Source organism: Xyrauchen texanus, chromosome 20 (genome assembly GCF_025860055.1).
Source record: "Xyrauchen texanus isolate HMW12.3.18 chromosome 20, RBS_HiC_50CHRs, whole genome shotgun sequence".
In the NCBI taxonomy this organism is placed as follows: Eukaryota; Metazoa; Chordata; class Actinopteri; order Cypriniformes; family Catostomidae; genus Xyrauchen; species Xyrauchen texanus.
The window spans coordinates 28,440,989-28,466,457 of NC_068295.1; the positions used below are offsets into that span (position 1 = coordinate 28,440,989).

The window sequence follows — 25,469 nt, forward strand, 5'->3', positions numbered from 1 at the left end:
CGTTACAGAAGATGGGGGTAGCAGATGATCCTGAGGCCTTTCTGGATTTGTTTGAGCGAACGGCAGAAATCTGGGGCTGGCCGCATGAACAATGGGCAGCCCGCCTAGTTCCTCTCCTGTCCGGGGAAGCTCAACTCGCGGCTCAACAACTGCCGGCAACTAACCTCCTGGCCTATACAGACCTAAAAGAGCCATTTTGCAACGGGTCGGTCGGAGCCCGGAAGAGAATCGTCAGCTCTTCCGGGCATGAAGTTGGAAAAGTCCGGTCGCCCGTTCGCATTTGCCCAACGGCTCCGGGACGCCTGTCGGAGGTGGCTGCTCACGGGGGACCGCGACGTCGAGGGTGTTATCGATCAGGTGGTACTGGAGCAATTTAGTCAACGGCTGCCCCGGAAAACGGCGGAGTGGGTCCAGTGCCACCGCCCGGCGTCGCTGGAGGAAGCCATTCGTCTCACAGAGGACCATCTGGCGGCGATCCCGAGGGCGGACGAGCCCTCTTCTTCGTCTCTCTCTCTCTCCCCTTCCCTTGTGTCTGCCCTGCCCTCGCCCCCTCCCCTTTGGTCTCTTCTTCTGTTCTCTCCCCAGGGCCCGTTCCTGCCCCGCGCAGGCGTGGAGGGTTCCAGAGACCAGCTTCCCGGCCTTGGGAGAATGTACCCTCCCACTCCCCGTCTTTCAGCCGCTCTCCTCCTCAGGTGGGGGCGCCCGCCAGCACAAGTGCGGCCGCAACGCCTGGGTCGGCCTGTTGGAGGTGCGGAGACCGGACCACTTCCGGGATCAGTGTCCGCTGATGGAAGTGGGGACGGTGGTGCGGGTCTCCGACATCCCGCAGGCTGCCCCTATCGGGCTGGAGCATACCGGATTCGGTAAGGATCAGGGGGTATTTACCAAGCTTTGCTGGATACCGGCTGCAATCAGACCACCATCCACCAACGCTTGGTTCAACCCGGGGCTTTGGGTTTAGCTAAACTGGTGAGGGTGAGGTGTGTGCATGGGGATGTTCACAAGTATCCCATGGTGACTTTGGTGATTAAATTCAGGGAAAAAACCATAGTGTGGAGGCAGCGGTTAGTCCCCGCCTCACCCATCCGCTAATCTTGGGTACCGATTGGCGAATTTTAAAGATATTTTAGAGGGTATTTGTGCGGATGGGTCCTGCATAAAGAGGTGTGCGGTGTGCGATGCTTTGGCAGGGGAGGCGGAGCCGGGCCGTCCTCGGCTGCTCGGAATGACGAGGGAAGGGCGAGGTGGCCGCCCCTCCTCTCAGGGAATTCCCTGAGGGGACTTCCCTCTAGAGCAGTCGCGGGATCGAAACCCTTAAACATGCTCTTGACCAAGTGAGAGTAATTGATGGTCAACAGCTCCGGCCGGGCATCGCCATTTCATACCCATATTTTGCCATGATTAGAGATCGGTTATATAGAGTGACGCAGGACGCTCAAACAAAGGAGGAAGTAACGCAATTATTGATTCCACGGAGCCGCCGGGAAATGGTTTTCCAGGCGGCTCACTATAATCCTATGGCCGGTCACCTAGGGGAACGGAAAACACTTCTCTGTCTAATAGCCCGTTTCTATTGGCCGGGCATTGGCGGTGACGTCCGCAGGTGGTGTGCGGCGTGCCGTGAATGTCAGCTGGTAAACCCACCGGCCACCCCAAAAGCGCCATTGCGCCCTCTACCATTAATCGAGGTCCCCTTCGAAAGAATTGGTATGGACCTCATCGGGCCATTAGAACGGTCAGCACGCGGACATCGCTTCGTGTTAGTCCTAGTGGATTACGCGACGCGATATCCGGAAGCAGTGCCTCTGAGCAACATCTCCGCACGTAGTGTTGCGGGGGCACTCTTCAAAATAATCTCACGGGTGGGGATTCCGAAAGAAATCCTCACCGATCAAGGCACAACTTTTATGTCACGAACACTTCGCGATCTTTACGAGCTCTTGGGCATTAAATCGATTCGCACTAGCGTTTACCATCCGCAGACTGATGGCCTAGTGGAACGATTTAATAAAACGCTCAAGAACATGATTCGTAAATTCGTACACGATGACGCTAGAAATTGGGATAAGTGGCTAGACCCCCTGTTGTTTGCAGTACGAGAGGTCCCACAAGCCTCCACAGGGTTCTCCCCGTTTGAGCTGCTGTACGGGCGACGGCCCCGCGGTGTCCTTGACGTCATCAGCGAAGTGTGGGAGGAGGGACCTTCTAATAGCAAAAATGAAATTCAGTTCGTTCTCGATCTTAGAGCAAAACTCCACACACTGGGGCGATTAACACAGGAGAATTTGCTCCAAGTTCAAGAACGGCAACGCCGGCTGTATGACAGGGGTGCTCGGCTACGGGAATTTGCACCGGGGGATAAGGTACTCGTATTACTCCCAACATCGAGCTCTAAATTACTCGCCAAGTGGCAAGGACCCTTTGAGGTCACACGACGAGTAGGGGATCTCGATTATGAAGTTAAACGTACCGATAGAGGGGGCGACGTCAAATTTATCACCTCAACCTCCTGAAATTATGGAGGGAGGAGGCGGCCTCTGTGACGTTGGCCACGGTAGTTCCGAGAGGGCGGAGCTCGGACCGGAGGTAAACAAAAACTACAATCTTAACACTCCGGTTACTTGTGGAGACCAACTCTCACCGCGGCAACTCACAGAGGTTTCCGAATTACAAAAGGAATTTGCGGATGTGTTTTCCCTCTACCGGGCCGTACAAACATCATACAGCACCACATCGAGACCGAGCCGGGCGCGGTGGTGCGTTGCCGCCCCTATCGCTTACCCGAAAATAAAAAGAAAATAGTACGGGAGGAATTAGATGCGATGCTTGATATGGGCGTAATAGAGGAATCCCACAGTGATTGGTCCAGCCCGGTTGTTCTTGTTCCCAAGAGTGATGGGTCTGTTCGATTCTGTGTGGATTACAGAAAAGTCAACTGCGGTGTCTAAATTTTGACGCCGCATTGAATTTGTGTTGATGAACTGCTCGATCGGTTAGGTACTGCTCGATTTTATTCGACCTTGGATTTAACAAAGGGTTATTGGCAGATCCCCTTGACACCAATGTCCCGTGAGAAAACAGCCTTCACTACGCTGTTTGGATTACACCAATTTGTGACGCTTTCTTTCGGTTTGTTTGGGGCTTCGGCCACGTTTCAGCGACTCATGGATCGGATCCTCAGACCTCACACCGCGTACGCCACTGCCTATTTAGATGATATTATCATTTATAGCAATGATTGGCAGCGGCACATGCAACATCTGAGGGCCGTCCTGAGATCGCTTCGGCGGGCGGGGCTCACAGCAAACCCTAAGAAGTGCGCGATTGGGCATCTGGAGGTATGGTATCTGGGGTTCCACTTGGGTCATGGCCAGGTGCGTCCCCAAATTGATAAGACCATGGCGATTGCGACTTGCCCTAGACCTAAGACCAAAAAGGGGGTGAGGCAGTACCTGGGGCTGGCTGGCTATTATAGAAGGTTTGTGCCTAATTATTCGGAGGGCTGGGAATTGTGGGAAGTGTAGTTTTTTGACAAAGACTAGTGAAACACAGGGCAGACAACAAGGGAATCGTGACACAAGGATTGAGTCCATCAATAGATTAAAGTCTCCACCCAATCATGAGGGGTACCAGCAGTTTGCAACATCCCTTCAGGATCGATCGCTCGATCCATCCATCCATCCATCCATCCATCTATCTATCGAATCTATCTATCTATCTGCATACATACATACATACAGTACTCTGCAAACGTTTAGGCACTTGTGAAAAATGTTGCTTAGTAAGGATGTCTTCAAAAATAATGACATAAATAGTTTTCATTTATCATTTAATGTCATACAAAGTCCAGTAAACATAAAAAAAAGCTAAAAAAAAAAAAAAAAAGCTAAATCAATATTCAGTGTGACCAAAACTGGTCACAGTTTTTCTTGGTTGTTGGCAGATATGATGTTCCAAGCTTCTTGAAGAATTCACCACAGTTCTTCTATCTATTGTCTGTCTCAATTGCTTCTGTTTCTATATGTAATCTCAGACTGACACAATGTTCAGTTGGGGGCTTTGTGAATGCCATGACATCTGTTGCAGGGCTCCCTGTTCTTCTATTCTAATCTTTTCTATTTGCAAAATTAATGTTTGGGAGTCTAAAATGTAGTTTTCCTATTGACACAATAAAGCTGAAGATATAAATAACCATCTTAAGACAAATGCTTTTGTGAAACATCTTATGTGCCTATATATATACACTCACCTAAAGGATTATTAGGAACACCATACTAATACTGTGTTTGACCCCCTTTCGCCTTCAGAACTGCCTTAATTCTACGTGGCATTGATTCAACAAGGTGCTGAAAGCATTCTTTAGAAATGTTGGCCCATATTGATAGGATAGCATCTTGCAGTTGATGGAGATTTGTGGGATGCACATCCAGGGCACGAAGCTCCCGTTCCACCACATCCCAAAGATGCTCTATTGGGTTGAGATCTGGTGAATGTGGGGGCCATTAGTGAACTCATTGTCATGTTCAAGAAACCAATTTGAAATGATTCGAGCTTTGTGACATGGTGCATTATCCTGCTGGAAGTAGCCATCAGAGGATGGGTACATGGTGGCCATAAAGGGATGGACATGGTCAGAAACAATGCTCAGGTAGGCCGTGGCATTTAAACTATGCCCAATTGGCACTAAGGGGCCTAAAGTGTGCCAAGAAAACATCCCCCACACCATTACACCACCACCACCAGCCTGCACAGTGGTAACAAGGCATGATGGATCCATGTTCTCATTCTGTTTACGCCAAATTCTGACTCTACCATCTGAATGTCTCAACAGAAATCGAGACTCATCAGACCAGGCAACATTTTTCCAGTCTTCAACTGTCCAATTTTGGTGAGCTCTTGCAAATTGTAGCCTCTTTTTCCTATTTGTAGTGGAGATGAGTGGTACCCGGTGGGGTCTTCTGCTGTTGTAGCCCATCCGCCTCAAGGTTGTGCGTGTTGTGGCTTCACAAATGCTTTGCTGCATACCTCGGTTGTAACGAGTGGTTATTTCAGGCAAAGTTGCTCTTCTATCAGCTTGAATCAGTCGGCCCATTCTCCTCTGACCTCTAGCATCAACAAGGCATTTTCGCCCACAGGACTGCTGCATACTGGATGTTTTTCCCTTTTCACACCATTCTTTGTAAACCCTAGAAATGGTTGTGTGTGAAAATCCCAGTAACTGAGCAGATTGTGAAATACTCAGACCGGACGGTCTGGCACCAACAACCATGCCATGCTCAAAATTGCTTAAATCACCTTTCTTTCCCATTCTGACATTCAGTTTGGAGTTCAGGAGATTGTCTTGACAGGGACCACACCCCTAAATGCATTGAAGCAACTGCCATGTGATTGGTTGATTAGATAATTGCATTAATGAGAAATTTAACAGGTGTTCCTAATAATCCTTTAGGTGAGTGTATATATATATATATATATATATATATATATATATATATATATATATATATATATATATATATATATATATATATATATATTGTTGTTGGTGGCTACAACAAGGTGAAATAAATAAATACCCATATTTGCAGTGATGAGGTAGTGGTGGAGTGAGCCCCTCTTATCTCAGATCACTGCAGCAGCTCTCTCTCTCTCGCTCTCTCTCTCTCTCTCTCTCTCTCTCAATTTAAAGTACTTTATTAGCATGATTATGTTTACATACAATATTGCCAAAGCATTAATACACAAAACAGATAATGACAAGACAAATAATAAATATATATAAACAGTAACAAACAACAATAAAAAATAGAATTAAAATAAGGTGCCAGGTAAAGAATAAAATAAAAATAACAATATACACTATACGGTATAAAATAAAATAAGCATTTAACAAGAGATTATGCACATTAAAAAAATACTGTGAATGAAGTACATTAAGGCAGTAATTGGTTTCTGAGGGTGTGCTCTTCAAAAATGAATTTTGCTGCAACTGATGCGTGATTTTCCTCCCCCAGTAACACCTGCATTTGATCTGTTTCTGCTGAACTGGAGAAATTGGAGGTTTGAGAGTTTTTCAAACTATTTCTCTCTCACCTCTGTAAATTTCTCACAGTGAAGGTGTGTCTCTGTCTCGACCTCACTAGTGTCACAGTAAGCACAGACTTGTTCTTCCTATGTGACGCTGAGCCTCTGTCTCTCTCTCTCTCTCTCTCTCGGAACAGAAGCATGGCGGCGTTTGAGATGAGGGAGTGCGAGACGAAAGGCTGCTGCAGCGAAGCTAAGCTCCAGTGTCCCACCTGCATCAAACTCGGCATTCAAGGCTCATACTTCTGCTCTCAGGTGAAGCTCAGACATTTGTGTTGTAGGAACCAAGCGAAGTAAAGAGGTTTTGTAGCGCGTGTCACGCTGCCGGCCTTACAGATTGCGCTCCAGCATTAGCCAGTTAGCTGTCAGAGATCAAGAAGAGGCACTTTAAACCACACGTTGAGGTTCTATTAAATGGTTGTGCTTGAGGATTTTAAGGGTGACAGATTTGTCTCAGGCGTTTCATCTTAAACACGGCAAGAAAATGTTGATTTGTAGGTAATTTATCATGCGTCAGGCTTCTTCAGTGTGCTTTAAATGAATCGAGCTCAGCGTGGCCCCTTGCTGCTCTGGTCAATTGTCAAGTCAAAAGATTAACACTTGACTTGTGATTTGTAGACTTTCTAAATGCATAAAAAAAAAAATAAGCGGCCATAAAATTAAGAGTTCGACCATATCTTGACCTCATCATTTGCTGTGTTTCATGGTGTTTTACTCTGTAATTGTGCAGTATATAGATTACTTTATAGACTTCTACTCAATTCTCATGTGATCTAATGCAGTGGTTCCCAACCTTTTTCCTTGGGGGCCCCCCATGTACATATTTAACAATCCGTGACCCCCATATATATATAGATATATATATATATATATATATATATATATATATATATATATATATATATATATTAATGCTATGCACATAAACACACACACACTGTATATAGTAACTAAATTTAGTTTTAAGTTTTTAATGACATTTTATTACATGAATACACAGGAAATGTTCCTTTCAACTTCAAATGTTTCCTTTTAGCCTAATATTTTCATTTTTACACAACTAGTAAAACGCAGCTGTTTCTCTTTTTTCAGGATTTTGTGTATAAACATAGAATACTGAATGTTATGACGTAATGTTAAATATTTTTTTACAAGGCTAATCATAACGTCAGCGTAAACACATAACGCTAATGTCCACCTTGGGCTTGCATGCCTTTGACTAGTGATGGAATGTCAGGTGTAATGCCAGTGACAGACAGTCTAAAATCACTGTGAACTTCCAGTCTGTTGCGTGACTTTGTTTTTATAGCCACAAGGGCACTGAAGGCTGCCTCAGAGAGGTAGGTGGTACTGAAAGGAAGAATGATCTTTGTAATGGCATAGTTTGCGAGTTTAGGTGTGACAACAGGTCCCCTGGCTATCCAAAGCCTTTTGAATCCATTCTCCTGAAGTACTTTTTTGACAGTGAATCAGTTTGTAGTTCAGCGAGCTCATCTTCACAGCCAAGATATTCCACATCTTCAAGCCTGGATGTGAATGGATCCATAACCCACGACTCCTTGGATAATGTGTCAACATACACAAAGCTGGACTTTAATTCCTCCTGTAGCGAAGTCATGTGACGGCAAAACTCTGCGCGCAAAGATGCACTCACGGTACCCCCAGAATGTTGAAGCAGCAGTGGAAAGTGTTGTAAATGCCCCTGTGACATTTTTCCAGCCCTGTACTCCAGCTTGTGCATAAAAGCATCGATTGCTTCTTTGCACTCCAAGATGTTTGACTCAGAGCCCTGCAGTCTCTTGTTGGTCTCATTATAAAGAGTGAATATGTCAGCAAGGTATGCGGTTTTGATCCAGAACACATCAGTCAGCTGCTCCAAAAGTGTGTTTCGATTTCGCAGAAATTCCAGGATTTTATCCTGCAGTTCTAGAAAGCGCACAAGCACTTTGCCACGCGAAAGCCAGCGCACCTCCGTGTGTAGCAGTAGAGTTTGGTGCGCTTCATCCTCACACAGTTGTGCAAATAATCTCTGGTTGTTAGGGCGAGCTTTAATGAAGTTTACGACTTTTACAACATACTGTCTTAACTTTTTCTTCGCCTCTGAAGAATCACCGCATTTACGTTTCTCTGCCATTTTCCTTTTGATTTTGCCGTTACTATGACAACAAGCACATTGGGCAAGTGACGGTATGCCCGCAAAATTTAAATAATTATTTTATATAAGAGATCATTTTTGACTGCCTTATCTTGGCATTGTAACCATATGATTTTTTTAAAAATTGTGAAAAAATATTTTTATATAAAATTATTAGTGGAACATTTTATGCATCTTTATTCACCTCAAAGCATATCCGCTCCGGCATACCCCGTGAACTCTGGCGCCCCCCTCAGGGTGAACCAATGATCTAATGGACACTCTAATGGACTTAGTCTGTGTATCAAAACCTAGTGAGCCGCCTACATAGACAGCATTTTTGGGTGTGTTTTTCTGATTTACACGCCTATGGTGCCCTAAAATGCTGTCTAAGTAGGCGGCTCACTATGTTTTGATATACAGCCTGGACTCCAGCACCTGTTGCAAGCAAGAGTTGCTCTACTGCTTTATGGAGTTGTGAGGTTTTGAAAGGTGACATGTCGATGACATTTCCACTTTCTGATTCCAACTTTTATCTTTAATAGATACAACACTATTGTTGCTAGTTACATTTGTTAGGAAATGTTATAAAATGGAGAGTTCCACTCCTGGATGCTGATTGGCCAAAAGCCGTGCTTTATTCATGATAAAGCTCTGACCTCTTCACGGAACTTCTATTTGTATCACTCCACAACACCCATAGCAGACAGTTATTCTACTTGCCTGTCTACGTTCTATTTACTCTTTACTTTCAGGGACTATTTCTTCAAACAGAAGGAAGGGATTTTAATAATAATTATACAAAATATTTTAATTAACATTTGTGTCCATAATATTTGTATTATGTGCTAACTGTTTTCTAAAAGCAATAAGGCACTCAAGTCTGTGCTTTTTAATGAATATTGACAGGGCTGAAGGGCGTTGTTAGGCATGGCACCTACCAGCCTTTCAGCCGTGACTTTATTCATAAGCTGGCACAGCCTTGAGTGCCTTAATGCTTTTATAAAACAGTTACAACATAATAATACAAAAAATATAGCATGGCCTCTTGAACCTTATTGCTTAATTATACTAAGGATCGAGAAATGCTATTAAAGGGTATTTTCTAGTTAAAGACCTATCTATTTTGGGCAGGCTGATTAATTTGCTGATATTTGGCCGTTTTTAGATTATAGGCACCTGCCAATAATAACTGTGCCAGTATTTTTATGTGTGAGTAAATATTGTGTAAAATAATTACTGTGATTATTGTGTACACATTTTCTATTATATTAAAGTGCAGTTGAAGTCAGAAGTTTACATACACTTAGGTTAAATTCATTTAATCAAATTTTTTAACTACACAAATGTAATATTAGCAAACTATAGATTTGGCAAGTCATTTAGGACATCTATTTTGTGCATGACATGAGTAATTTATCCAACAATTGTTTACAGACAGATTGTCTCACTTTTAATTGACTGTATCACAATTCCAATAGTTTACATACTCTTAAGTTAACTGCCTTTAAGCAGCTTGGAAAATTCCAGAAAATTATTTCAAGCCTTTAGGCAATTAGCTTCATATAGGCTAATTGGAGTCAACTGAGGTGTACCTGTGGATGTATTTTAAGGCCTACCTACAAACTTAGTGCCTCTTTGCTTGACATCATGGGAAAATCAAAAGAAATCAGCCAAGATCTCAGAAAACAATTGTTGACCTCCACAAGTCTGGTTCATCCTTGGGAGCAATTTCCAGTATTCAAGTATAAACGCCATGGGACCACGCAGCCATCATACCGCTCAGGAAGGTGGCGCATTCTGTCTCTTAGAGATTAACCTAATTTGGTGCGAAAAGTGCAAATCGATCCCAGAACAACAGCAAAGGACTTTGTGAAGATGCTGGAGAAAACAGGTAAACAAGTAACTATATCCACAGTAATTTGAAAGGCTGCTCAGCAAGGAAGAAGTCACTGCTCCTAAAGTGCCATAAAAAGCCAGACTATAGTTTGCAAGTGCACATGGGGACAAAGATCATACTTTTTGGAGAAATGTCCTCTGGTCTGGTGAAACAAAAATTGAACCGTTTGCCCATAATTACCATTGTTATGTTTGAAGGAAAAAGGGTGAGGCTTTCCAGCCGAAGAACACCATCCCAACCATGAAGCATGGGGGTGGCAGCATCATGTTGTGGAGGTGCATGGCTGCAGGAGGGACAGGTGCAATTCACAAAATAAATGGCATCATGAGGAAGGAAAATTGTGTGGAAATATTGAAGCAACATCTCAAGACATCAGCCAGAAAGTTAAAGCTAGGTTGCAATAAATTATTCTCTCTACTATTATTCTGATATTTCACATTCTCAAAACAAAGTAGTGATCCTAATTGACCTAAGACAGGGGATGTTTTCTACGAGTAAATGTCAGGAATTGTGAAAAACTGAGTTTAAATGCATTTGGCTAAGGTTTTTGTAAACTTCTGACTTCAACTGTATGCATGTATCTGCATTACGTTGGCCATCTGCCACTCTGCTCTCTAGATATCGGACATTAAAAACACATGTGAATCAATAGTATTTTCATCAGTGAAGACAAACATTATGCATATAAATAATTGTGCCAAAGTACACAAGTTTGCAACACATTGTTTAGATTTTTGACATGGTACTTGCTGTATTCTATCAATTTCTTTAAGAAGTGACATTGTTTGAGTACCTTGCGTGTTTTCAGGAATGTTTCAAAGGCAGCTGGGCCACCCACAAACTGCTCCACAAAAAAGCAAGTAAGTGTGTTGTCCGCACTTCATGACAATGTTTACATGGGTAGTTATAATTAAGCTACTGCGGGTTTTTGCGAAGTTGAGCTACAGTCTTCATCTATCCAAGTGTACATGACACAAAACGTAACCAAATATTTGAAGAAAAGGATGACAAAATGCTGGGCTAAATAAACATTGCACGTCACTTGTCTTTCAGAGCATGCACACTATGCAGAGGACAATTGTGGTCCGATTAACACCTAGGCATTCTGGATTTAGCTGAGCTGCAGTTGCATTATCTTGGTCTGTTAGTCCAACTTCGCAAAAATCAGACTGGTTTGATTTCAGTGTTTCTGAATCATAAAAAAGACCAATTTTTGTTGTACTCTGCTAAAAATAGAACTTTTAAAGTGCATGTAAATATTGTTGTTGTTGAGCGATTGTTCTTTGTATTTGCATTCAACGTGTGCAATAAAAATCATGTATTGCCTTCATCAGTGTCTGTCTGTTGTTTTTTCAGAAGAGGACACAACAAAAGAAGAGGGAAAGAACTGTGTAGAGAAAGAAATCAACACAGACCCATGGCCTGGGTACAGATACACTGGTAAACTGCGACCCCACTATCCACTGGTAAGGACAGAGCATACATGTTCATTTAGAGAATTTACTACAGATCAGTTGGTTTAAAGTCTGTGTGAAATTAGGATTGACCGCATGCACTTGCTTAATGCATATTTTTGTCTCATTGTACATAACATGAATTGTCTGTGCACTTTATTCTGAAGAAAAGAATGTTTGTTTTCATAATATTGAATTAAAGGGATAATTCACCCAAAAATTTAAATTCTCTCATCATTTACTTGCACATCTGGGATGGCATTAGGGTATGACATCTGCTTAACATAAACAAAGATTTTTAGAAGACTATCTCGGTTCTATAGGTCCTTTCAATGCAAGTTAATGGTGGCCAGACATTTGAAGGTCCAAAAAGCACAAAAAGACAGCATAAAAGTAAACCATATGTCTCCAGTGGTTAAATCCATATCTTCAGAAGCTAAATGATGGCTGTGGGTGTGAAACAAGATCAATATTTAAGTCCTTTTTTACTATAAATATCCACTTTTGCTTTCTTCTTTTGTTTTTGGAGATTCACTTTCTTTGTGCATATCACCACCTACTGGGCAGGGAGGTAAATATTTTTATAGTAAAAAAGGACTTAAATAATTATCTCACCCACACCTATCATATCGCTTCTGATGAAGATGTATATTTAACCACTGGAGTTGTATGGATTATAGAAAATGGTTTTGCTGCCTTTTATGTGCTTTTTTTTTTTAACCTTAAGTTCTGGCCACCATTCACTTGCATTGTATGGACCTACAGATCTGTGACTTAAAAATCTTCGTTTTTGTTCAGTAGAAGGAAAAAAAAAGTCATGTACATCCGAGATAGCATGAGGGTGAATAAATGAGACAATTTACATTTTTGTGTGAACTATCCTTTTAAATGTAAACACTTGATTTTCTCTGAAAGTACTTTTAATTTAGGTTAATGTCACCAAGCCCTCTTACTTTGTCAACCCTTCGCTTCCAACCACCTGTCATAATATTCCTCCACTCGCTAGCGATGCACCGATCCATATAGTCCATGTGACTAATTTTATTCATATGTGCATTGTATTCAAAGCCACTTGAAGACATGAGATAGCTCTGTGAATCTCAAAAGGCTGTGTTTATTAAGTAAATATTTGGTATGCATGCACAGCGCCAGCGCATTAGTAAAGGGCGCAGGCTGGCGATGCACACACAGTTATTTTCAGTCTTTACAGCAGTGCGCAATATTGGAACGCAACATGACAGATGTAGATGGTCAGTAGTTTGGGTCACTTATAATATGCATTTACAATGGCACCAGAGGTGAATTTTACCACAATTTGAATAAGAAGCTAATGAAACTACTGTGAAATAGCCTACATACAGACAATTCCTTGTTCAAAATGAAAAATAAAAGCCTGAGGATTTTCAAGTTAAAGGTGCACGACTGAAAGTATATTACTGTTGTATTAAAATTCTAAAAGTCTATAATAATAATTTATTATTATCATTATTATTTGTTTACAAATTATAACAATATTTAAGTTGAATATGATCTATACAATCCAGTAATCCAAATTATGCAAAGAAAACTGGCTTCTTTCTATTGAAGACTTGGACTGGAAATTCTGTTAATTTTGCTGACTAGATAAAGTTTTTCTTAATAGGCTATACATTTATATTTAAATAATGTGTAGTTAGAGCTTTGTGTTTCTTTACATGGAAAAGTGTACCTCTAATTAGTTCCACACAATGAGGTAACGATATTTTAAACTGATTATGCAAAAAAACAACACTAGTTTCAGATCGGTATCGTCGATTCTGAGATTTCAGTTATTGGAATTGGACTGGAATAGAAAAAGTGGGATTGGTGCATCCCTATCTCTTCAGGTCTGGCTCCATTCTGTTATGGAATGGACACTTTCATGATTCAGTCAATTTCCGGTGGATAAAATAAAGTACCGTCCTACATTTTTATTTCTTGGTGAATGGTTCTTCATGTTTCAGGAAGTAAAATAGGTTGTAAATGCCATTTCATGTTGACTTTAATATTTTTAATGGATTTCAAGAGTTCTTTATTTGTTTTCAGACACCCATGCGCCTTGTTCCTAACAACATTCAGAGGCCAGACTATGCAGATCATCCTTTGGGTAAGATTGCAAAAGCTTTCATACACAAAATGGACCTCATTCTGTGATTGTCACAATATATTATGCACCCAAATTAATGACCCATGCCCTCAATCTGGGTCATTGCACCATTCTTACAGACTGCTCTGTAGTGTTTGAACCTTTGACCCTTGCAACAGGGCACTGGCACAAGTGATTCTAAGCTAATGCCCTCCATCTCGTCATTTGAAGTGCCATTCGATTTATCAATGGAATGTTTCCAGCAACATTGCACATCTGCTAAACAACCAATTAACCACAATTTAACGTACAAGAATATCTTATCTTTGCATCTCATTGATACCCATGTGATATCATGATTTTAAGTTTCATACAAATTTATCAATATATTAAAAAAATCTTTAAGTTTACTTATTAGGGTGTGTTTACACTTGGCTTTTCTAATTGTATATTGTTGTGATGGTAAGCATCGGGATGGTGATATAGAGTGTTACATACCCTTATAATGCTTTTAAGATCGAATTTGTATAAATAGAATTCTGTGATTTAAGTTAATTAGCAATAATCAGACTGTTGGTGTACATGTAAATGTAGCCACTGAAATACAAAACATGTGTTTGAGAACCAGTTGTGATAACATCACTTATACAGCCTCAATACCATGGACCCATATTTAGCCCTATATGGGCTTGTTTTCTTACAGTATAGAGTATAGAAGCATCTCTTGTGAAACTCTGCAGGTAAATGCTTTTCTTTTCCTCAATAACTAATGCTTCAGAGTCTTCCTGTAAGTAACCTTTATGGCCCTGATTAGTTGGCATTAGACTCCTATAGTTATAGGCTCTCGGTCCTCTGTCATTAGCTTTCAATAGTAGTGTATTAATGTCTTCAAAAGCATCAAATGGTTTGGTCAGGTATGGGTGTGTGTTTATGGGCTAGTTCACCAAAAACTTGACATTTCTGTCCAAACCTGTATGACATACATTCTTGTATGGAACATGAAAGAAGATGAGACAGAATTGAAAAAAAGGCAACTAAAAGTGAATGATTAAGGAGGCTGTCATTCTGCCTAACATCATCTTTTGTGTTCCATGGAAGAGAGCCATATGAATAAGAATGTGAACTATTCCTGTTTGAGCCTGCTTGGGGTATATGTGTATAATGTATGTTTAATAGCACTTCTTTTTGAGAGTGTGTGTGATGGTCCAGAAGTCACTTTATTTATGTTACCATTTCCCCCAGTGTGTGTGTGTGTGTGTGTGTGTGTTTGGATTTGTGCTGCTGCAGTGTGTCTGAAGCTCTTCTGTCGCTCTCTGCAGCTGCAGAGGTTGGGTTGTTGGCAGGTACGAAGTCCCTTCGCTCCCCATAAATGTCCGGCTGGTGCTGTCCACTTGTTTTAACAGTGTTACAATGGAGCCATTTGCTCCACAGTGGTCGTGTGGGTGTATTTAGTGAGAGTGTTTCTGTGTAATAGCATGGCTCTGTTTGTTTCTGCATGGCTGATAAAGTTACTCAGCTGGAAATAGGGGTGAGCGGTATGACCAAAATGTACATCATGGTATGAGTAATTTGAAATCACAGTAATAGTATATTTTGCTGGAAATTAAATGAAGTTAGATTTGCAAAACATGTCTATTTTTGTATAATCAAGTCAGTGAATTTAATATTTTAGGCTAAGTTTATCTCTTATCTTTTTTGTTTTAACTTGATGGATTCATGTCAAAAGATTAAAATGATTTATAATACATAAAAAAAAAATATCTGGCATCAGTGTAAAAACAGCTTTACTTGAAGCTTAAAACTGTTAAACTAATGGATAGTTCTTATTGAATGAACCACATTTAAAATCATTATGAAATATAGAATATATGCACATCTGTGATATATAACAAGTTTTGGGTTCATCTTGAGTTATTTGGGATACATCTTGCTCTGTATTTTCACATTACTCCATGTTTCTTTGTTGCTCTCATGTGTAAAAAGCATAAAGCAGTGGCACCTACTAATAGCCATCCAAATATATACTGTATAAACTAGAGGTAGACAGAAATATCAGTTTTACCGATTAATCTGTGCCGATAGTTGCCGATAGTTTGTTTTGGGGGTTTTTCTCCCTGTTTCTCTAAAGTTAGAATGGCTTGATTTTAGAGTATAACACACTGACGTCTCATGGAGATTTGCTGTTTTTAAATCTTTTATTATTGACAATAGTCATCCATATTTTTGTCTTCAATTCAATGCATATTTTATTTATTAGAAAATCAAGTGTTTTAAATTGAAGTGAGGGCATGCTAAACAAATAATTATTATATGGAAGTCTGCCCCGTTAGCACATGCATGGTGTCTCCAACTGCATATATAATAAATAAACCTTGTTTAAAACAATTACAAAAAATATAAATATGTTACCAAAAGCTTAATTTGGTAAATACAGTAAGTCATGTCATTTAAAAATGTATCCTTGGTAAATTTTGGGCTTGTTTATAGTTAGACATACCCGGTTATGCATCTAAAAAAAATAGAGAGTAAAGAGACTATAGCAAAATCTCTCAGTTAACAGATTTTACTCTCACACTGTATATACCGTCATACTGCCCAGCCCTGGCTGGAACTGTCTGTGATTATGCCATTGCCAAACTGTCATGTCATAGACCTACTGGATCAGTCACTGTGTGTGTGTGTGTGTGTGTGTGTGTGTGTGTGTGTGTGTGTGTGTGTGTGTGTGTGTGTGTGTGTGTGTGTGTGAGTGAGTGAGTGTGCGCGCACTTGTATGTATGTCACTTAAGAAGTGATTTTGCCATCTTCATCAGCTAACTGGAGACCATGCTGTTGAGAATTTGTTGTGGTGAAGGTCTGTAGGCAAAGTTCTTATACAGTGCATCTGGAAAGTGTTCACAGCACTTCACTTTTTCCACATTTTGTTATGTAATAGCCTTATTCCAAATTCTACAACCAATACCCCATAATGACAACGTGTAAGAAGCTTGTTTGAAATCTTTGCAAATGTAAAAAAAAAAATGAAAAAGTCACATGTACATAAGTATTCACAGCCTTTGCTCAATACTTTGTTGGAGCACCTTTGGCACCAATTACAGTCTCAAGTCTTTTTGTGTTTTTGTGCTACAGGCTTGACACACCTATTTTTGGGCAGTTTCTCCCATTCTTCTTTGCAGGACCTCTCAAGCTCCATCAGGTTGAATAGAGCGTTGGTGCACAGCCATTTTCAGATCTCTCCTTCTATTCAATCGGGTTCAAGTCTGGGCTCTGGCTGGGACGCTCAAGGACATTCACAGAGTTGTCCCGTAGCCACTCCTTTGTTATCTTTGCTGTGTGCTAAGTGTCGTTGTCCTGTTGGAAGATGAACCTTTGCCCCAGTCTGAGGTCCAGAGTGCTCTGGAGCAGGTTTTCATCAAGGATGTCTCTGCACATTGCTTAATTCATCCTTCCCTCGATCCTGACTAGTCTCCCAGTTCCTGCCGCTGAAAAACATCCCCACAGCATGATGCTGCCACCACCATGCTTCACTGTAGGGATTGTATTGGCCAGGTGATGAGGTTTCCTCCAGACATGATGCTTGCCATTCAGGCCAATCTTTTTTTCATCAGTCCAGAGAATTTTGTTTCTCATAGTCTGAGAGTCCTTCAGGTGCCTTTTGGCAAACTCCAGGCGAGCTGTCATGTGCTTTTACTGAGGAGTGGCTTCCGTCTTGCCACTCAACCATACAGGCGTGATGCAGAGATGGTTGTTCTTCTGGAAGGTTCTCCTCTCTCCACAGAGAAATGCTGGAGCTCTGTCAGAGTGACCATCGGGTTCTTGGTCACCTCCCTGACTAAGGCCCTTCTCCCCTGATCGCTCAGTTTGGCTGGGCGGCCAGCTCTAGGAAGAGTCCCAGTGGTTCCAAACTTCCATTTATGGATGATGGAGACCACTGTGCTCATTGGGACCCTCAATGCTGCAGAAATGTTTCTGTACCCTTCCCCAGATCTGTGCCTCTGTCTCTGAGGTCTACAGACAATTCCTTGGACTTCATGGCTTGGTTTGTGCTCTGACATGTACTGTTAACTGTGGGACCTTATATAGACAGTGTGTGCCTTTCCAAATCATGTCCAATCAACTGAATTTACCACAGGTGGACTCCAATCAAGTTGTAGAGACACCTCAAGGATGATCAGTGGAAACAGGATGTACCTGAGCTCAATTTTAAATGTCATGGCAAAGGCTGTGAATACTTATGTACATGTGATTTTTATTTATTTATTTATTTTTTATAAATTTGCTAAGATTTAAAAAAAAAAACGTTTCACGTTGTCATTATGGGGTATTGTTTGTAGAATTTTGAGGAAAATAATGAATTTAATCAATTTTGGAATAAGACTGTTACATAACAAAATGTGGAAAAAGTGAATCGCTGTGAATACTTTTCGGATGCACAATATATATCTGGATGATACTGAGAAGCTTTTGTGACAAGATGGGTGTCTGTATATTTAACTATACATTTTAACAATTTATCACTGGTTACAGGGATGTCTGAGTCGGAACAGACCATGAAAGGGACATCTCAGATTAAGATCCTCAGTGCTGAAGAAATTGAGGGCATGAGGGTTGTCTGTGAGGTAAACCAACATCATACATTTCAAAATAATAACTTTGGTAAAAGAATAATAACTGTGTGTGCTGTGCAGTGTAACAGTGTTAAGTGTGTCTTTTGACAAATGGGTGTTTTAGTTTTGAGAGTCAGGGACGAAGTACAAAAATAACCAAGTAATACACAGCAAGAAACCATATAATTAATGAACTAGATATAGAAAGTATTTATCGTGGTATGAGTAATATTATATTATGGTATCGGTATAGATCACAATATAGTTATTTTAGCTTCGAAATGTAATTTTTATTTAAGGAACCATTTGGTAGTTCTTATTTTTGCATAATCCAGTTAATTAATTTACAAATAAAATGTACTTCATCTCCTATTATTTTCTCCTTTTATTTAGTACTCTGTGGGTGCAAACCAATGAATGATCATTCTAGCATCAGTGTGAAAACAGTTGCTTCATATTAGAACACTTGAAGATAAATGATTTCACTTGTTTGGGACCAGACCCACACTGTATTTCTTCCATCTCTCCACATTTCTGCATTGCTCTCACATATACTAACATAAAGCAGTCCTATTAACTAATAGTCATACTGATAAAGCAACCACAGTATAAAACGTATAGCAGAATCTCTTGAAGTGTGGTATATGTCGTCATATGGTCCAGACATAAATACAGTAATTGTCAAAGTTAGATGGTCCTAGATCAGCATTCCTGTTCAGTCAGTCTATTATGAGCTGAAGCACTGAAGAGTTTTGTATTGTTGAATATAACAATGGCTGTTTGCTTCCTCCAGCTGGCTAGAGAAGTACTTGACATTGCTGCCATGATGGTGAAACCTGGAGTGACAACAGAGGAGATCGATCATGCGGTGCATTTGGTAAAACTTTACAGTCTTCTTTCTCTTTTTTTTAAATCTTAAAATTAGGGCTGTCGATTTTAACGCGTTAATTCAGTGCGATTTAATTTGACAAGAAATAACACGGTAAAAAAATTTACTCAATTAATCGCAATGCCCCCGTACCATAATAGGGAAGATTCCTGAGAAATGCAAGCTTGCAGTACCACCTGTTTACTTCAGAGGGCAGTAAGTGAAATTTCATCTGTATGAGCAACACACAGTTTATACAGTGAAGAAAACCACATTCAGCAGACGCACAACACAAATATGCGTTACGTTCTTGCGTTCAAAACACTTGAAAGAGCGCAAATGCGAACTAAGGGATCTCAAGATGTGTTTAAAGATTGAGTATTAAACTATATTTAACTTGAAACAGTGACCTAAACATTTTTATTTTTATGACGCAACAAACCCGAGATGCGTCACAAGCATGTCTGATGCTTGTTGAAATTGACGGGTCCTTAAACAAGCCCTCATAATAAATCTCCAACTGATTGACAAATTCACTTGTGAAATGGATTGCTGTGAACTGTGTGCCAATGATTGACTTATGATCAATAATATGGTAGTAAACAATACATTTTATCCTAAAGCCACTTTTTGTATTGTCTTATCAATGAATAACCTTTCTGCCACAAGAATGTAATGCATTTTAATTATCTTAATATTTCATTTATATATATATATATATATTTAAATATTTAAAGATAACTATGTATAATATATATTGATATTAATATGTATAATCTTTATATATTGAATTATTGTTATATATGATAGGGCTTTCTCAGTAAATATTTGTATATGCGATTAATGGCAATTAATTAATCGGGACACCGTGTAAAAAAAATGTAATCGATTGACAGCCCTACTTAAAATATAAAAAAGTATTCTGACTAACGCAGAAAGTTTAAAGGTGGATTGTGTGATTTCTGTAGCCCTAGCGAGCAAAATGGTTTCCCAAACACTCTCCCATCTGCCATTGGTCTGACAAGCAGATACCCCATGCCATTGGTTGAGCAAATGTTTGTGTCGGGCTGGTCAGGATGCTCAAACAATCAGAGCAAAGTTTTATTGCACCACAGCCACAGTGTTTACACTTTTCAGAAAAATTAACCTACTAATGTATTACTTGTAGTTTTCTCCATACTGCATATTAAAGCGGAATAGAAGAAACAATTTCAACATCACACTTCACCTTTAAATAATGGCTTTGTAAGGGGATATGTGAAATTGCCTCACTAAATTGCTCTGAACCAAATGGTTTGTGCATTATAACATTTTTTTAAATTTTGCTTGCAATTTTAAACCATATGGGTGAAATCATGTTTTGAGGTGTAATGGCTAATTGTCTAGTATTGCCTAATGTGTTATACTCATGTTTACTGGTTAAGGCGTGTACAGCTAGGACATGCTACCCATCACCTCTGAACTACTACAACTTTCCCAAGTCCTGCTGCACCTCTGTAAATGAAGTCATCTGTCACGGAATACCTGACCGACGTGCTCTCCAGGAAGGGGACATACTTAACAGTACGTATTGGCATATACGCGCACATAACAGTCCTTGCAGAACTTCTTTCTTTTTACATTAACATGCATGGGGTGGGGAATTCTGTGAAAACATGCAGCCACAGATTAAGCAGTCGCAAGAATTCAGACTAAAATAAATGCAATTATTGTATGCTTGCTTGGTCAATCATATATTATTTTTCCCTGCAGTCGACATTACAGTTTACCACAATGGTTACCATGGAGATTTGAATGAAACCTTTTTTGTGGGTGAAGTGGATGAGGGAGTAAAGAAATTGGTTCAGACCACATATGAATGTCTTATGCAAGCCATCGACTCTGGTGAGAAACTATTCAACAGGATTTTTAATTGTTTAAAACTTCTTACATTTTGAGCTAGGTAATGTGGTGTAAAATATGCATATCTAATGTGAAGTTCACTTCCTTTAGATCAACCTATTTAGAATGACCTTTAGAGGGCAGACTTGTGATCTGAGAAGGCGTGTTGCTTTCTTCTGTCTAGTGAAGCCTGGTGTCCGGTATCGTGAGCTTGGGAACATCATCCAGAAACATGCACAGGCTAACGGATTCTCTGTGGTACGGAGTTACTGTGGCCATGGCATACACAAACTGTTCCACACTGCACCCAACGTACCGCACTATGCTAGTGAGTATTTATACACAGTCTGAACAATGCAATCGGAGCTGTAGAGATTGCAAACACTCATAGTACTATGCCCTAACTTGGCACGATACAACTAATTTGTCTGCAAACTGAGGACGAAACTGCAGTGTGACATGACTTAATCACAACATTTGATGTTTAATGAACAGTTATAAAAAAACTCAAGATTTACATGGAAGAGAAAGCTTTAATCACTTGTTGCTTTATCACATTGCACCTGGTTAGGATTTACACTTTACAGCAGGGCTAGTCAACTGGCAGCCTGCAGGCCAAATCCGGCCAGCCAATCACTTTTGTTTGGCCCTCCGAGTGGTGATTTTAACAACACCCAGCGTTGCGTGCAACAGCACCAGCGGTCGTCAGAAGTGATCCGTGGTCCAGTTCCGGACCGGAGCGCGTGTTTAAGCTTGTCTGGGCATAGTTCAGTTACACTCCTCACCAAAACATGAACCAGCAACCTTTAGGTGAGCATATGTTATCATGTTTTATTCATTCAAATGTATTTATGCAAATGGCTTGGCTGCAGGGTGCAGTGACACCTTCAAGGTGTGAGGTCATGTATGTTCTTCAGACAGTTCTTTAGAAGGAATTTATGGCCAGACCTTAAACAAATGTAACCGAATACCCCTGACTATTTTAAAGTAAATACATTCATATTAACAGTGTTTAGTTGTTAATGTTAACTTGTTAGCTATAATAAAAATGTCAACTAAGATAAATACAGAAACAAATTGGCCCCTGTCAAGTTTTCATCTGAGTAATCTGGCTCCTGCAGGAAAGTAGTTGGAGAGCCCTGATGTAAGGAGCAGTTTATTCTTCACACTCACTGAAAAAAAACGCGTCCGTCCAGCACTTGTTTACTCAGAAAAACAATTAAAGATTGGATTCAGTTTGAACGCCCCCTAAAGCATGTACTGCCCTCAGGGTGAAACTGAATTTTTTGTTATATCTATTTGTACAGAGAACAAAGCAGTAGGGGTGATGAAGCCTGGCCATGTGTTCACTATTGAGCCCATGATCTGCGAAGGTAAAGGATTTCTTCAATTATTAAAATCATTTTTGGGTTCAATACAAGTTAAGCTCATTCGACAATATTTGTGACATAATGTTGATTTCCACAATAAATGTCTTCGACTCGTCCCTCCTTTTCTTAAAAAATAAATTAAATAAGCAAAAATCTGGTTTACAGTGAGGCACTTACAATGACAGTGAATGGGGCCAATCTGTAATTGTTAAAATACTCAGTTTCAAAAGTATAGCCACAAGACGTAAACAATATACATGTTAACATGATTTTAGTGTGACCTTTTTTGTATAAAGTTATATCCAATTTACAATTTTGTTGCCATGATGATTTAATGCTCTAATCCCATTAAAACAATGATTATTTGAACAACTCTACAGCTCAAATAATACATGAGTTTTAAGAATTAATGTAGGTTCTTTTATAAAATTATAAGCTTAAAATTTCTGCCTTTTTAAACCCTCCAAAAATTGGCCCCATCAATTCCATTTTAATTGTCTCACTGTAACCTCACTTTTTGCTTTTTTTAAAGACAAGCAGGAACAATTCATGTGGTAATCAACATTATGCCACAAATGCTGTTGATTTTGAAATCACCCAGAATATTTAGTTTTAACAAAGTTTGATTAATCTTGCTAAATGTCTAAATATTAGTATCAAAATTCTAAAAGGAGGAAGTTTAGAAGTTTGTGCTCTATGCAGGTGGCTGGCAGGATGAAACGTGGCCAGATGGTTGGACAGCAGTTACTCGTGATGGCAAACGCTCAGCCCAGTTTGAGCACACGCTCCTTGTGACTGAGACTGGCTGTGAAATCCTCACACGTCGCCTTGAGGACAATGGCCGTGCTCACTTCTTGTCCCAAATGTAGGATGGTGGGGTTGTATCAGCCCTATTCTGCAGTGGAGGATACAACAGCTCCGCCCCATATCACCGGTCAGCCAATCACAGTTTGGTTCTTAGTTGGGCAGAAGAGATTGGCCAAGTGGCCGTTTCAGTGGATTTGGGCCGGATGTGGAGATTTGGTAACTTCTAAATGTGTCACCGGACTGTCACATTAATCAGCTTGGATCTGAGAAAATGAAAATGCACTGGCCTTAAACATGGTTACAGTGCTACCACACTCTGTGTACATGGGAGGCTGAGCTATCTGAGTGGTTTTGTAGGTGCGCTTGTGTGTTTGAGAGTGTCAGCTGTGCTGTCTCCGTTTGCTTAAGTGCGTTTTTATGCCTGGCTCGTTGTAGTGTTTTTTTTTTTTTTTCCCACATGCAATGAGAATTGGGCTGTGTGTTATAGAATACAGTGAAGGCTCCCCAAATTATATCAAAACATGATTGATATATGAAAATTCTTCACAGTTATGAGTGCTTAACATTGTTGAACATTGCAAAAATGTTTTTCATGAACGGTGTTCATAAGGTCCACTTAAAGGTGTAGGTTTAGCTTTAATCATTTACTCACCCTCATGGACATTCTTTGTTCCATGAAACAAAAAAGAGTTGTAAAGCAGAATTGTTATCCTTACTTACATTCACTGTCATTGTATGGAAAAGATGTTGTGAAATTGAAAGGTGACAGACTAACATACTGTCTAAAAATTATTTTTTGGGTGAACTGTCCCTGTAAATCAGTCTTGTTTGACTAAACGCGTGTCTGTGAACACCTAAAGGAAAAATTAGGCAATGGTATACTGTTGTTATTTTCAATTTTGTAAAGGGGAAGGGATGGTCGTTCTGATCCATCCAGTGCAGTCGTCCTTGGTCAATGAAAGTGCAGAAGTGTAAAAAGCAGTTGCAGGCATTGCGTCATTGATGCTCTGTCGTTTGATGCATCTCATGAAATCAATTTCAGTGTTTCAGTATTCAAGCTGAATAAAAGTCTATTTTCTCCTTTTATTCTGACTCATGTTTTTAAACGTGCTGTTTATTTCAACAAATACCAGATCTTTTGTATCATCCTGATCTTTGAGAAAATAGACTGGGTGACTACATTATCTTTCTTATCACATGGCTACTTACCAAATAACTATATAAATATTTATTTTATTTTTTTACACCAAAATAAAGAGACTGCAGAGCACTACGAGAGATATGAAGCTAACAGAATGTAGTAGATTGATTTGAAGGAAAAACGGTCAACTACTATATTATAATATACTACACCGATTAGCCAAAACATTATGACACGCTGTTGGTCCTCCACGTGCTGCCGAGGCATGGACTCTACAAGACCCCTGAAGGTGACCTGTGGTGTCTGGCACAAAGACATTAGCAACTGATCCTTCAAGTCTTGTAAGTTGCTCAATTAGATTGAGATCTGGGAAATGTGGAGGCCAGGGCAACTCCTTGAACACTACATGTTCCTCAAACCATTCCCGAACTATGTTTGCAGTGTGGCAGGGCGCATTATCCTGCTGAAAGAGGCCATCCCATCAGGAAATATTCAGTGATAATGTTTTGAATCATTAGTTTATATTCTATATAATACTATACTTTAATGGTACGTATCGGTAATTTTTAAGATTTAAAACAAGATAGTATATCAACTGCTGTTGTATTGGAAAGATGGACTAAGATATTCAAATTTCTCATTTTGTGTTCCACATTAATCAGCCATTGGGGTTTGGGACAGCATGAGGGTGAGTATATTGCAGTATGACAGACTTTTTAGCCAAACTATTATGCAGCTGCAATTTTTTTGCAGTCATCCAAGAGGATTCATCCTTATTCAATTATTGTTACTGCTTTTCACTGACACATTTCAATTTCTAACAAGGCAGAACATGAGTACAAGGTATACTGTAAGCTGTCACTTTAGTTCTGTTGCCTCTTTCAGAAATCATCTCAGAAGGCAACATCTTTGTCTGCAGTGACTCTGACAAATTCTTCCCATTAGTTTTCTCAAAAACTATAAAATGCAGAACAGTGGCCAGAAGACAACATACAGTCGCAATGAGTCTTGTGAAATTGTTTCTGCAAATCGAGATAATAAAGTTGAGGAAGACATACAGTAGAGTATTTAGTGTTTATCAGTGTTTGGGTCTGCAGGGTGAATGTTTCTGCATACATTTGG

General features: G+C 40.1%; 1 protein-coding gene across 2 annotated transcripts; it reads left to right on the forward strand.

Moving 5' to 3' along the window:
- The first annotated feature begins 6,204 nt into the window (after positions 1 to 6,204).
- Positions 6,205 to 24,292, forward strand: LOC127661097 (methionine aminopeptidase 1-like). 2 transcript variants are annotated; one of them, XM_052151660.1, is made up of 12 exons: positions 6,220 to 6,339; positions 10,927 to 10,978; positions 11,475 to 11,584; positions 13,637 to 13,697; positions 14,996 to 15,019; positions 18,201 to 18,292; positions 19,074 to 19,157; positions 20,573 to 20,711; positions 20,901 to 21,032; positions 21,214 to 21,357; positions 22,337 to 22,402; positions 23,102 to 24,292. In XM_052151660.1, exons 1-12 carry the CDS (start codon positions 6,226 to 6,228, stop codon positions 23,266 to 23,268), a joined length of 1,185 nt encoding a protein of 394 aa, XP_052007620.1. In that variant the 5' UTR covers positions 6,220 to 6,225; the 3' UTR covers positions 23,269 to 24,292. The 2 variants fall into 2 exon arrangements, with proteins under 2 accessions (XP_052007621.1, XP_052007620.1); XM_052151661.1 differs by lacking the exon at positions 14,996 to 15,019 and having other exon boundaries at positions 6,205 to 6,339.
- The last annotated feature ends 1,177 nt before the right edge of the window (positions 24,293 to 25,469 follow it).

Excerpts from the sequence above, each read along its gene's own strand:
- LOC127661097 (XM_052151660.1), top strand. The coding sequence starts at position 6,226 with ATGGCGGCGTTTGAGATGAGGGAGTGCGAGACGAAAGGCTGCTGCAGC. Across the intron at positions 10,979-11,474 it reads ACTGCTCCACAAAAAAGCAA|AAGAGGACACAACAAAAGAA; the intron begins GTAAGTGTGTTG and ends TTGTTTTTTCAG. Across the intron at positions 13,698-14,995 it reads CTATGCAGATCATCCTTTGG|CTGCAGAGGTTGGGTTGTTG; the intron begins GTAAGATTGCAA and ends CGCTCTCTGCAG.